Source organism: Mytilus californianus, unplaced genomic scaffold (genome assembly GCF_021869535.1).
Source record: "Mytilus californianus isolate M0D057914Y unplaced genomic scaffold, xbMytCali1.0.p SCAF_4, whole genome shotgun sequence".
Lineage (NCBI taxonomy): Eukaryota > Metazoa > Mollusca > Bivalvia > Mytilida > Mytilidae > Mytilus > Mytilus californianus.
Genome location: NW_026262690.1, coordinates 20,207,099 through 20,220,906, shown reverse-complemented (window position 1 = coordinate 20,220,906; position 13,808 = coordinate 20,207,099). Strand labels below are relative to the sequence as shown.

Below are 13,808 nucleotides of genomic sequence, written 5' to 3'. Positions count from 1 at the left end.
GCATGGATATCCAGTTCAGATGACAGAGTTCTTAAAAGCCAAATTGTAGTATAAACATTTGAATGGTATTTGCTTTTAAAACACTTTTGTCCCATCATGTATGTTCCTGTATGTGTTTTCTTCTGATTTAGATTTTTCAAAAAGTAAAATTTGTGCATTGTAAAGCACCAGTCTTCTGGCATTTGTATGTCTAAGGATTGCACCTGTTGCAATGTATTCATTGTCATATTAATAATTACTAATATGCAATGTTATTTCAAGTTTCATAAATGAAAATAAAAAGGTCTTGAAACTATAGGAAAAAGGGCATTGACTGTAAAAAGCAGTAAGTCAAAGGGGTGTGTTGGTGAAACTGACAGCTACTGTGGTTATTAGCCAAAACCTTGAATCCTCCTTGTGCTGGATTTTATGTTAAAGATATAGGAATTATCAAGATTACAGACATCTGAGCACTTCTGGGAGGCAGCTGACTGCATTTTATGATTAAGATTTATTGCAAAATCAATTCCATTTCTCTGTTTATTTGCAACATCATGGGAAATAGATACATTCAATCTTATTTACTTAGCATAAATTAAAAAAAAAAATTATTCTAGAAACAAGGAAATGTTGACAAGAAGAATTTTATAATATAGTTATTCCGTTTGAAAACAGATTTTGGTAAATGATTATGCAGATCAGCAGGTGTTTTAGTATTTGTTATTTGCAGTGCAGCTCTAATTGAAGGCTGCAACATCTCGAGATGTGTTGTGTTAGACAGTTAATCACCGAGTCTGTAGGCCAACACACACTATCAAACTGACTAGACATTGGTCATAATTGATTTATCAAGAACCAATGTAATTGTTCACTTCTTTGATTTTTTTCTGTCATATCTAGAAATTGTAATGTCACTTTTGTAAACCTTGATGAAGTTAGTCTGGGAGAGAAATGATGAGTCAGCAGGATAATAAGTCATGACATTAGAAATGGTGCAGTAGATTATGTAACTCTTTGTTTTTATTTGCCATTGTATTTTGTACTGATGGACATATACGATTTATTTTATATAATGCTCAGGCTTAGTGTCTTTAACTACTTCCAATATTGGCTCCATCTTTGATGGATCTATTATATAATGAAGGTCTAGGTTCCATTAGTCATGAACTTTAATATTAAACATATGGCAATCTTCTGTCAAAGAAAAAAAAAACTGATATTATTATTGAAGTGAGACAAGTTTCTGTTTTATCGGTTATGGGAATTCTGTAACAGGTTTACATGAACAATATTTTTTATCTGATTGTGGGGTTTGTAGAATTTCTTTCTGATTTCTGCAGAGAAAATAACATATTTCATAAGATCACATTAGAATATTTCTTGGTCACAATTTTTCTTCTATTAGTTTCTTTCTCCACTTCAAATATAACTATCATATGACAGCAATTGTTTCCTGTTCATGGTCATTGAAAAGCTTGAAGTTGCTGAAGAAACAATTTTAATGTTCTTTAAAAAGTTCATGATTTAGAAATACACTTGACAGCTCGCTCTATTCCATGACTTACTTTCAAATTAAAAATAATGAGTCATGGGATGCACTTTTAAAGACATTATTATAATATATAAATTGACAGTAATAAATAATTGTTGCAGAAGTTATACTGAAATCACATAATACTTTATTTTGAAGTATTGATATAAAAATTTGTTTACCACTAAAAAAAATTTACTCTCAAACAGTAATTAATATTATTAATATAGTTAACTAGATTTCCAAAACTGATACCAAATGAAAATTCTGTAGAAGTTATTCATCATAAAATAGCCACCAAAGAGGAACAATTTATGTGGGTTCAGTTTAATCTAAAGGAAAGTTGATTGGTTAATTACTGACAGGTCATTAACATGAAATTTGATGCCAGAATTGTTATAGTATTTAATTACAGAAAGTAATTAGTCTGGATTGCCTGTTTACAAAGAGTCAACATCTTAACCTTGTAATTAACGAATTATGCACTTTTATGGGGGTTGAACATTAACATGAAGTGTATTAAGATAAATCTTCATGATGCTGGTGCATGGGAAGATCAAAATAAATAGATGCAGAGGACTCAGAGATCCAGCCTTAAATCTTTCATCTATTTTACAATATCTTAATGATAGCCAAAGACAATAAAAATATTATCATCCTAGCATCTGATTTTTCTGTTTTGTATGTCTACATGTTTGGTTAAAAATGGGAATATCTAAGCAAAATTATGTTTTTTCATTAGATGTAAGTAACAGTAGAAAGAACAATTATTTCTGAGGACATGCATGTAAAAAATGTTGGCATCTCCTCTGAACTTGAATTGTAGTATCAATCTTTTCTCAATTTTCAATTGATTATGATTAAAAGACTCAAGCTACAATCTGCCATAATATTATTATTGGTAACATACAGGTGCATTATAATATATGTGTACACAAATTGCTTACTTATCCAGAGTCGGATTTAGGGGGGGGAGGGGGGGCTTGGCCACCCTTTTGTGGGACAAAATTTGGTTGATTATTTAGGGACCACTGAAGCATGACTGGAGCGGGCCCCTCTTATGGCAGTCAGTGAGCTGCCCCCTTATGAAAATTTCTGGATCAGCCACTGACATCCACATCATTTGGTTAGTGGTGGATTATAAGCTGTCTCATTGGCAATCATACCACATCTTCTTATTTTTATGAAAGCCAGTTGAATGATACAGGATTCATGCAACATAGGCTCTAATAAATAAATATAATGTTCTTAATAGATAATTGGTGAAAAAAATGGTTTTTTTTAAAGGCAGTGCTTTAATGCCTTTCTAGTTGCCGGGTTAATCCTTCCTTCCGCGATATCCAACTTATCTACGTGGGGGGTATGGCTCCAAGTAGATCCGGAAATGTTGAATTCTCTCCTCTTCTTATTGTGATATAAAATGTTTTTTGTTTCATTTCATTTACATTGGGAAATAGAGAAACGATCATTGTGCTTTGTTAGTTTTAAAAACTTTTGATATATTTGTATTTTGCATTATAAGCAGTCAACCGATTGACAAACTAGAATTATTTGAATTCCGTGTGGAAAGAGCTCGGGTTAATTTCGAGTGTTATCTGCAATCTAGATGTTTATAAATCATTTCAGTCGTTGATATAATAATTAAGAGTCGACTGAACATTAATTATATTATACAATTTAAAGCGCATTTCTGTTTATGCACGTGAACCCGTCTAACGTTATAGTTATTTCGCAGTTATATAAAGTAGCAAATTATCGTTCCTGAATAGGTGGCGCCGTGGTAGCCGATCCTGTTCCTCAACTTCCGGTTTCTGCACTGTGCAACTATTTCAGTTACATTTTAAATTAACGATGCCAAGTACTTGTTGTTGTGTACCTGGATGTCATTTAAGAGAAGGACATGCATTTCCAAATGACTTAAAAAGAAGGAAAAGTTGGATCAACGCCATGGCCCAAACGCAGATTGGACGAGAACACGATTTCATCGTGGAGTCCATCTCAATCAGCTGTTGTTTGCAAGGCACATTTTACTGAAAAAGACTACGTGCAGGAAACTATTCATGGTAAAACTCTATTTTCTTTTTGAAATATATAGTTATATATGTAATCGCCATGCGAATAAACCAAAGCCTGTTTACAACCGCAATTATCGTTTTAGAATAAAAGGGGGTGGTTAATTCAAGACGTCATAATTTTTTGGATTACGATTCAATGTGATCTGTTTGAGATTTTTTGGTGATTGCTACAGTTATAATGATTTCTTACAAGAGGTATATCATACTGAGAATTATTTTAGCACTAATTATGCTAATGTAGTAATGACAGGAATGCATAAGCTATGCCTCATAGACTTTCTTGAAAAATATCAATGACAATGTTAACAGGAACAAAACAATGACATGCTCTCATCAATATTATAGTTATTTAGGTACAAACAATGTACGTTTGTTGCATAAGTCTCTCATTGTTTGTCCTTTGGATTTACATAACATACATTGAATCAGGCAAACATAGTTTTATCCAGATTGTAATGAATAAATCTAGTTAATATTTCGCCAGGTAATACAAAGTCAAATGAAAGTATACATTGCTAATGGAAGTTCATTTAATTATCAAAAAACTAATGTTTTATAACCTTTTTCAGGGCGCAAACCCACCATACAGAGACCTAAGTCTACTGCCATTCCCAGCCTATTTTCCTGGACCAAGCAAGAGACTGAATCGTCCGCAAAAAGAAAAATCAGGGCAGTTTCCTGTGAAAACAAAAGAACTAAACTTGATGAATATTGTAGTAGAAATCTAGAGGAAAGTTTTGATTGTAAAGTTGGTTTTCCTGAAGAAGTCATTCATACTGCAGAAAGGATTTATGACTGTCCACCACCAACTGCTGAGCTAATGTTGAGCTTCAAAGATGGAATTACGCAAACACCATCAATGTCTATGTTTTCAGCAGAGAATTTTGAAATGAAGACACGTGACACAGCCATGCATTTTTATACCAGTTTAGAGTTGTATACTAAATTTTTATTTGTTTTGACCACACTTGGTCCAACAGCACATTGTTTGAGATACATATATTTTCAAATTGATAGGGTGTCAGTTGAAAATCAGTTTTTTTATGACTTTGATGAAATTGAGGCATTATACAACCAACTTTGAACTTTCTAGATTCTAGATTGAATCTAGTGTTAAGAATATTGTGTATATACATGGATTGTTTTTATGCCTAAACAGTGGTGTGAGGCTAACACTTGGCCATCTAGTGGTTTAGTCAGGCATTTTTCGCCATCCAACTTCAAATTAAAGTTTCCTACGACTTGGATTATTATTGACAGCACAGAATATCCAGTGATAAAACTAAAGCTCCTAGAGCTCAGGCAACCTTTTCATCATATAAAAACAGAAACACTGAAAATACTTGTATGTTCGACGCCTGGTGGTTTAGTCAACTATGTCTCTACTGCATATGTTGGTTCTACCAGTGACTATGAAATAGTTGAAAGATGTAGAATACAAAATGTAGTTCAGTTATGTGATCCAGGTGACAGTGTGATGGCAGACAAAGGTTTAAATGTGCAAGATTTGTTTGCTAACTTTTTTCAAAAAAAGAAACAGAATTAGTTCCAAAACTCTTATACGGGATAGAAAAGTCTCCAATTAGCATGTGCACATAGAGCGAATTATTGGACTTGGCAAAACATACAAAATTCTAACAAATCCTATGAATGGAACTGAAACAAAACTTTCATCTGAAATAACATTTAGTTGTTTTATGTTGTGTAATTTTAAAACTTGTATTGTGCCAAAGGATGCAGAAATAAAAGTGACGCAATGAATTTTGTTCTGATATATATATATTTATAATTACATGCACCTGTAAATTGTAATGCATATAAAAATAAGGAGATGTGGTATGATATTCAGTGAGTTTAAAAAGGGTTTAAGCAGTTACAGGTGTTACTGTCACCGTACAATCTCCAACAATGAGAAAAACTTGTACCGTGTAAAAAATTTCAGAGATCTTACCACTAAGTTTTGTTGTCTCACCTTGACTTTGGTGAATTGTTTATATCTGTTGATGTAAATATAAAAAAGAAGATGTGGTATGATTGCCAATGAGATAACTCTCACAAGAGACCAAATGACACAGAAATTAACAGCTATAGGTCACAGTATGGCCTTCAACAATGAGCAAAGCCCATACCGCATAGTCAGCTATAAAAGGCCCAAAATGACAATGTAAAACAATTCAAACAAGAAAACTAACAGCCTAATTTATGTACAAAAAATGAACGAATATAACAAATATGCAACACATAAACAAACGACAACCACTGAATTACTGGCTCCTGACTTGGGACAGGCACATACATGTACATACAGAATGTGTCGGGGTTAAACATGTTAGCGGGAGCCCAACCTTCCCCCTAACCTGGGACAGTGGTGTAACAGTACAATATAAGAACGAACTATAAAAATCACTTGAAAGAGGCTTAACTCATCAGATGGATAAATACAAATACAAGTGGATGTGGTCTGGTAGTTGTACATCCAAACAAGAAAAAGACAGAAAGTACAGATCTGAGAGTACTTGCAGTTACTGACAGCTAGTTCAAAGCAACTAACAACTGATATAAAAATCTTGCATCTAAGACTAAATTGTCAATCCGTAAGCTCCCTTTAGAATCATATAAATTTTAGATTTTACATTTCTGAGTTATGGTGTTTTATTGGGATTTTCCAGTTTTTGTCGAGCCTGCGACTTTTGTCGCAGATAGCTCGACATAGGGATAGTGATGTGGCGGCGGCGGCGTTAGCTTACTTCTTAAAAGCTTTATATTTTAGAAGGTGGAAGACCTGGATGCTTCATACTTTGTATATGGATGCATCATGTTACGAAGTTTCCGTCAGCCACATGTCCAATGTCCTTGACCTCATTTTCATAGTTCAGTGACTACTTGAAAAAAAAGTTAACATTTTTTGTAATGTTAAATTCTCTCTTATTATAAGTAGTAGGATAACTATGTTTGGTATGTGCTACCTTGCAAGGTCCTCATGCCCGTCAGACAGTTTTCACTTGACCTCGACCTCATTTCATGGATCAGTGAACAAGGTTAAGTTTTGGTGGTCAAGTCCATATCTCAGATACTATAAGCAATAGGTCAAGTATATTCGGTGTATGGAAGGACTGTAAAGTGTACATGTCCAACTGGCAGGTGTCATCTGACCTTGACCTCATTTTCATGGTTCAGTAGTTATAGTTAAGTTTTTGTGTTTTGGTCTGTTTTTCTTATACTGTATGCAATAGGTCTACTATATTTGGTGTATGGAATGATTGTAAGATGTACATGTCTAGCTGGCAGGTTTCATTTGACCGTGACCTCATTTTCATGGTTCAGTGGTCAAAGTTCAGATTTTGAGTTTTGGTCTTTTTTTCTAATACTATATGCAATAGGTCAACTATATTTGGTATATGGAAATATTTTATGTCAGTCGCGCAGGTTTTATTTGACCTTGACCTCATTTTCACAGTTCATTGCTCTGTTAAGTTTTTATACGCCCGTTTACGGGACGTATTATGGTATACCGTTGTCGGTCTGTCAGTCCGTCGTCAACATGTCGGACATTAACTCAAAAATGCTTTTACCAATTTGCATAAAACTTTGGTGAATTGTTTATATCTATTGACGTGAGCTCCCTTTCATTTTTTATAAAATTTAGATTTTACGTTTCCGAGTTATGGGGTTTTATTCATTAAAAAAAGGTGGATTTTCCAGTTTTCGGACAATAAGTCAAGAATGCTTTCACCAACTTGCAAGAAATTGTGGTGAATTGTTTATATCTATTGACATGAGCTCCCTTTTGATTTTTATAAATTTTAGATTTTACGTTTCCGAGTTACAGGGTTTTATTCATAAAAAAAGGGGGGATTTGTCAGTTTTCGGACAAAAACTCTAAAATGCTTACAGCAATTCTTATGAAACTTTGGTGAATTGTTTGTATGTATTGATGTAAGCTCCCTTTAGAATTTTATAAATTTTACATTTTACATTTATGAGTTATGGGGTTTTATTCATTAAAAAAGGGGTGATTTTCCAGTTTTCGAACAATAACTCAAATATGCTGTCACCAATTCTCATGAAACTTTGGTGAATTGTTTATATCTATTGTTGTAAGCTCCCTTTATATTTTCATAAATTTCTAATATGACATTGAGAATTAATTGAACTTTATTTGTTTATAGTCTGACAACAGGTTTACTAAGTATTGCACAACAGCAAGAAATCTTTAATTGCATATTCAATTCATATAACCAATTTCAAGATCTTTGACTACATTTATTCAGAAACCTATAATATGTCAAATATTTAATTACAATCCAAATTCAGACCTGAATCAAGCTTGAATATTGTGTCCATTTTTGCCCCAACTGTTCAGGGTTGGACCTCTGCGGGCGTATCTAGTTGTGTTTTGGTCTGTTTTTCTTAAACTATAAGCAATAGGTCAACTATATTTGTTGTATGGAAGAATTGTTAGCTGTACATGCCTGCCTGGCATGGTTCATCTGACCTTGACCTCATTTTCATGGTTCATTGGTCAATGTTTAGTTTTCTTGGTTAATGTTAAGTTTATGTGACAGTTGTAATAAAGCTTTATATTAAGGACTATCAACATAATATCAGTGATTAGTAAAGAAGGCGAGACATTTCAGCGTGTGCACTGTTGTTGGACAACAACTCAAAAATGCTTTAAGCAGTTCGCATGAAACTTGGGTGAATTATTTATAGCTATTGATGTAATCTCCCTATAGATTTTCATAAATTTCAAATATGACATTGAGAAGAAATTGAACTTTATTCTTTATAGTCTGGCAACAGATTTATTAAGTATTGCGCAACAGCACAGTTTATTGCACAACAGCAAGAAATCTTTAATTGAATATAAATTCAATTCATATAACCGATTTCAAGTTCTTTGACTACATTTATTCAGAAACTATAATATGTAAAATATTTAATTACAATCCAAATACAGACCTGTATCAAGCTTGAATATTGTGTCCATTTTTGCCCCAATTGTTCAGGGTTGGACCTCTGCGGTGTATCCAGCTGCGCTCAGCGAATCAGTTTATTTCTTAATTAAGAACTCCTTTTTTCATTCATAAATTACTTTAAACTTGGAAATATAATTTTGCTTGGAGTTATAGTTTCTAAAAAAGTATTGTCATTGAAAGAGTTGACATGTTGCAATGTACATTTATTCTACATAGTTCTATGGTACCAAATCAAAAGTTTATATAAAAGAAAGAAGTCAAAGGTTTCCCATCACAGTTTAGTTACATACATTTTTTTTGTACCTGAGGTCGTTGAATATAGATCATTATATAAATAAGGAGATGTGTTATGATTGCCAATGAAACAACTATCATCCATACTTACCAGTAACAAACCACATTTGCAGAGTTGAATAAAATACAGTTGATAACATTTACTTATTTCTAAAAAGAAAATGCCTAACTATTTTAAACAGTATTTGAATATCAATTATATGGTCATTTTTATAAACTTCCTGTTACAAAACTTTGAATTTTTCGAAAAACTTAGGATTTTCTTATCCAAGGAATAGATTACCTTAGCCGTATTTGGCACAATTTTTTGGAATTTTGGGTCCTCAATGCTCTTCAACTTTGTACTTGTTTGGCTTTATAACTATTTTGATCTGAGCGTCACTGATGAGTCTTATGTAGACGAAACGCGAGTCTTGCGTATTAAATTATAATCCTGGTACCTTTGATAACTAATTTGACTATAAACATAGATAAAAAAGGTACAAACTGGATATAATGCACAAGTTCATAAACAAGTGAGAACAAACGCCTTCATATAGTGCTCAGAATATGACATTCATAAAACTTGTTCAATATCATTAGAGAACTCTAAATCTTAAATACTGAAAGCCACCTCTGATAAGTACACTGTACTATGCAAGATAATGATATAACTGGACTAAAAATACACACAACCTGTAATTAACTGCCTTTACAGCGCTTTCGCGCTTTGATTACTACAAGTTTTGCTGCTATTTTTACACACAATCACATATTGATATCGTGATATTATGTGTTGTCAGCATTTTCATAGTTGCTTGAAAGTCTGTTATTTTATAGATGTTTTGTAACTTTTTTCTTTTACCCTGATGATAGAATGCATCACTTGCACAACAGTAACTGAGTAAGACAATTTTAGATTATTTTGTGAACTATACAAGAACTTAATCTCAATCAAAGGTTGGATATATTTAATGGAAGATGGAGAATTTGCCAATCACCTTGGCGAGACGTCTGACCTCCTTTTATTCCCCGATTGATTTAGAAATACAATGACTGATTATAAAACAGTTGGTTATGAAATAAGTGACTATTATAGATCAAATAAATGATAGAGGAAATGTCATTTGACATCGTTATAAGTCTGATGTTCCAGCAATTAGGTACTATAATCAATCGTTTTCTGTGAAAAGGGAAGACTTTAAATATTCTCCGAGCTAAACAGAATGTAAATGTTGGTTGTTAAAAAATACCAACAACTGATTTAAAAAAAAATTCTTATGAAAAATATTCATCAATCAAGAAAAATTATGATTTTCATATAAATGAATAAATTGATATTTTTTTATTATCAAGCCCTTTAATTTGCAACCATCTCTCCTCCCCCACCACTAACAAAGTTTCTCATTACATTGAATTGAAAATTTTTGAAATGTAAAACTTCATGACAGGTTTTTTTCTGTTGCTCAGTCATATTTAAATCTGATCAGGTTGTCAAGGTTTTCCAAATCTTGAACCTGTCCATATTTAAATACTGTGGATTCATTTTATTTTTGTGGCTACCTATTATCGTGGATTGAAGAAAAAAAAAACATTTTTGTTAATACTTGATTTCATGGTTTTGCCAAAGTTTGCACAGAATCCTGTGAGAAATGTATAATTCTTTGAACATTTGATTTGTGGTTCATCTGTACCTACGAAATCCACGAAAACTGGTACCCAACAAATAATAACGAATCCACAGTATGACTAAAAATAACTATTAACAGTTGTTATAGAAAATCAGGATATGCTTTCGGGACACATAAAATGCTGCATCATGGTTACATGAAAATGACCATAATAATATAGTTTCTGGCAATTCATTATGTATATTATCATGAGTAAGTCTATAAAAGTCATTTGATCTGAAGGCCCAGATGGGATCATGAGATGAGACGCAGCTATAAAATACTTTTAATTTCTGTATATTGCAATCAGATAAAAATGTTCAAAAGTTTGTCACCAAGAAAAAAGAAACCATATATAATTTATGAAAACTAAATTGGCATCAAGTTGTTTAAAAAAAAATATTGATTTGAGATCCCCCAAGAGGAATTTAAACTATCTCCATATTATTCATCCATCTAGAAATTAAATTATATTTAAATTATAGATAAAACATAGATTAAGTATTTATGAAATATGATAAGTGAATTATATAACTGATTATAGTATCCTTTATAGACAAATATTAATGTCAACCAGTAAGAAATGGATTTGTATGTCTCTGTATAAAATAGCTATTACATGACTATTTGTGTCTTGACTATTTAGTCCCCTCCAGGTTAAAACATAAGTTACATATTTTTTGTTTGTTCAGTAAGTAGAACACTTTTAGGATGGATTAAAACTCATTCATTTATTGAACATCTATTGTTTTATTGTTCAAATATAAATTTTTCATAGTAAGTAAGAAACACAATTTTTCCTTTTTTATTATTTTGACTGACTAATTGAACATTAATTTAATTGTCACAATATTTTGTTATATTTATTTTCCCAGTTAGTTTTCAATGCACCTCTACATTAAGAGGGTTTATTGTTTGTGCTGGTCACAGTTTTGAAATATTTTTTTGTGTGTAAATATTTAGTTTTGCAACTTGATGTATTAATAATTTCATTAAGCCAAATCATAATTGACAATGGAAATGTCATGTGTATAATGATAGCTGTCCATGTAAGTAATGTGGAGCAATGAGAGTTGAGTTGCTTCTAAAGCCTGCTATTGCACTATATATGTATATACATGTATGCAAGAGCAATCAAAATAATAAATCAAAGAATAACAGAAAATACCATGATCTATAGAATTCAATTTTACAAGAACCCTGTCACACGATTTATGTTTTTAGAAGATAATTTTTCTTATTGCAGGTCCTGCTACAGTAAGAATGGTATCTAATAACGGGCCTCCATTACCCATGCCCATGCAGGTGCCACCTGGTCACATGGTTCAACAGATTGTTGACGAACATGGGATCCTAACCCATGTCATCTTATCACCAAATCCACCGGGCATGCCCAATCAACCAATGACGGTAGGATATTATGTATGTATTTATTGTTTTTCTCCCTTCCCACCCTCATTTGCAGACCTTGGAATGCTGGGAAATGCCTAGCTTTATTGAACATGCATGTGCCTGGTTGAGAATGATGCTGTGTCTGCTGGTATACATGTATTTGTTTGTTATGGCAGAGAAGAGGTATACTTAATATGTATCATATGATATTTTGTCTTTATGAATGTAACCACATAGACCATCTCACAGTGCTCTTAAATTATATACAGGATAAAGGAAGATGTAGTTGTCTTTGTGTAAATGTATTGAATGTTTGTGTGTTGTAATTGCTTGGAAGTTTGAAACTATTTGTCTCATTTCAAAGTGAGAAAAGAGTAACATAGAATTGAGTTGAGGCTATTTCATTGTATCTTAGATAGTACTAGTATCCTTACTCCTGTTATTGTGAACTAAGAGTGCAATGAAATCCACCATCTTCCCAAATTTTCTTTTTTTCAAAGGTGAAGCCCAATCCATATCAACCCACAGCCACCCACTACACTAGTGCTCTAGAATCTTTCAGTCTTCAAACTTTCCAATGTAAAGGTTTGACAAAAAAAAAAACTTTCCCACATGACAATTTGACTTAATTTTTAGTTCCCTTTTTTTCTTGTATCAGGATTAACCCTGTGTCCTCCAGTTTAGACCCACCAGAATAAGTCTAGTCTTTACATTCCTTGTTGGGGCATATTCCTCCTTAGGAGGGGTTAAAGAAGTGTCCTATTTTAGTCTTCAATTACCAGTTGAGTTGAAATATGATACATTGTCTAAAATCAATTTTTCATTGCCAATTGAGAAATAGTGTCTCAATATTGTACTTTCTTGTGTCTAAAATTTACAAATTCACAAGTTACTGGAAATGTCAATACTAGAGCACTGCTTCCTCAGATTTCAGACCAAAATGCATTTGCAAATTGTTAAGACAGGAATTGAATGTTGCTCCCTAGGAAGGTTCTGTTTGTAAACACCATGCGGCAGACATTAGCATGTTAACCACTTGCAGTGCTGTCTGGTTATGTAATTTGGTTTTCACAGAATAAAGAATGTTCCAATATTTATGTAATCTTCTAAATCTTGGTAAAATCTCAGTCAGGCTTATAGATTTGTCTGGAATTTCCACTTCACTTCAAGGCCATTCAAGAAAAGATATTTATTTGTGTTCAAAATATACTGAAGAACGTAATGCAGTCTCAATTATTAAATTTATATATATATATATATGCATTATAAACTTTTGTGTAATTATGAGATTCAACTTTTGTTCTTTAACTATAAAATAAAATAAGGAGATATATGAAAATAAGGAGATGCGGTATAATTGCCAATGAAACAACTATCCACCAGAAAAAAAAACGGGTTTGGATGTTAACAACTATATAGGTTACTGTACTCTTTCAACAAGAGAAAACCTATACAGTATAGTAAGCTATAAAAGGCCTCAGAATAGCAAAATTGTAAAACAAACCAAAAGAGAAAACCAAATGGCCTGATTAATACTTTAATCTTTTAAACAAAAAAACAAAAATGGCAGACAGCAACAAATGGCAACCACTGAATTACAGGCTCCTGAATTGGGACGGACTCATAAAAAATGTGGCGGTTTTAGCAAAATCTACCATCTCTAACATTATGACCAGGGTAGGGCATTAGAAGGGTTGGTATTCTGATTTTCAAGTTTTGGAGACAGCCCAATTTTTATTTAGTTATTCAAGTACTCATTAGGTGTAATTACTACAATGTTTGTATGGATAAAATAAAGAAGCAAACTGTGATAATTGAGCTGTACAGTCAGAATTTAGAATCCAAGTACATGTGTACCTATATCATATGTAAAACCTTCATAGCCACTGGACACAATAAATTGTCAAAG

The 13,808-nt window shown here is 32.6% G+C and overlaps 1 protein-coding gene and 1 long non-coding RNA gene across 4 annotated transcripts in view; both read left to right on the top strand.

Annotated features, from left to right (window-relative positions):
• Positions 1-13,808, top strand: part of LOC127737642 (fibronectin type-III domain-containing protein 3a-like) — a 115,766-nt gene that overhangs the window by 54,858 nt on the left and 47,100 nt on the right. For 2 of the 3 annotated variants that reach the window (XM_052248495.1, XM_052248498.1), the window contains one exon: positions 11,754-11,929. In XM_052248495.1, coding sequence (XP_052104455.1) covers positions 11,754-11,929 — 176 coding nt within the window. The remainder of the gene's footprint in view (positions 1-11,753; positions 11,930-13,808) is intronic. The other variant, XM_052248497.1, reaches the window with a different exon arrangement.
• Positions 2,975-5,346, top strand: LOC127737647 (uncharacterized). The gene is made up of 2 exons (XR_007999733.1): positions 2,975-3,573; positions 4,155-5,346. It is a non-coding gene; the product is annotated as an uncharacterized LOC127737647 (long non-coding RNA).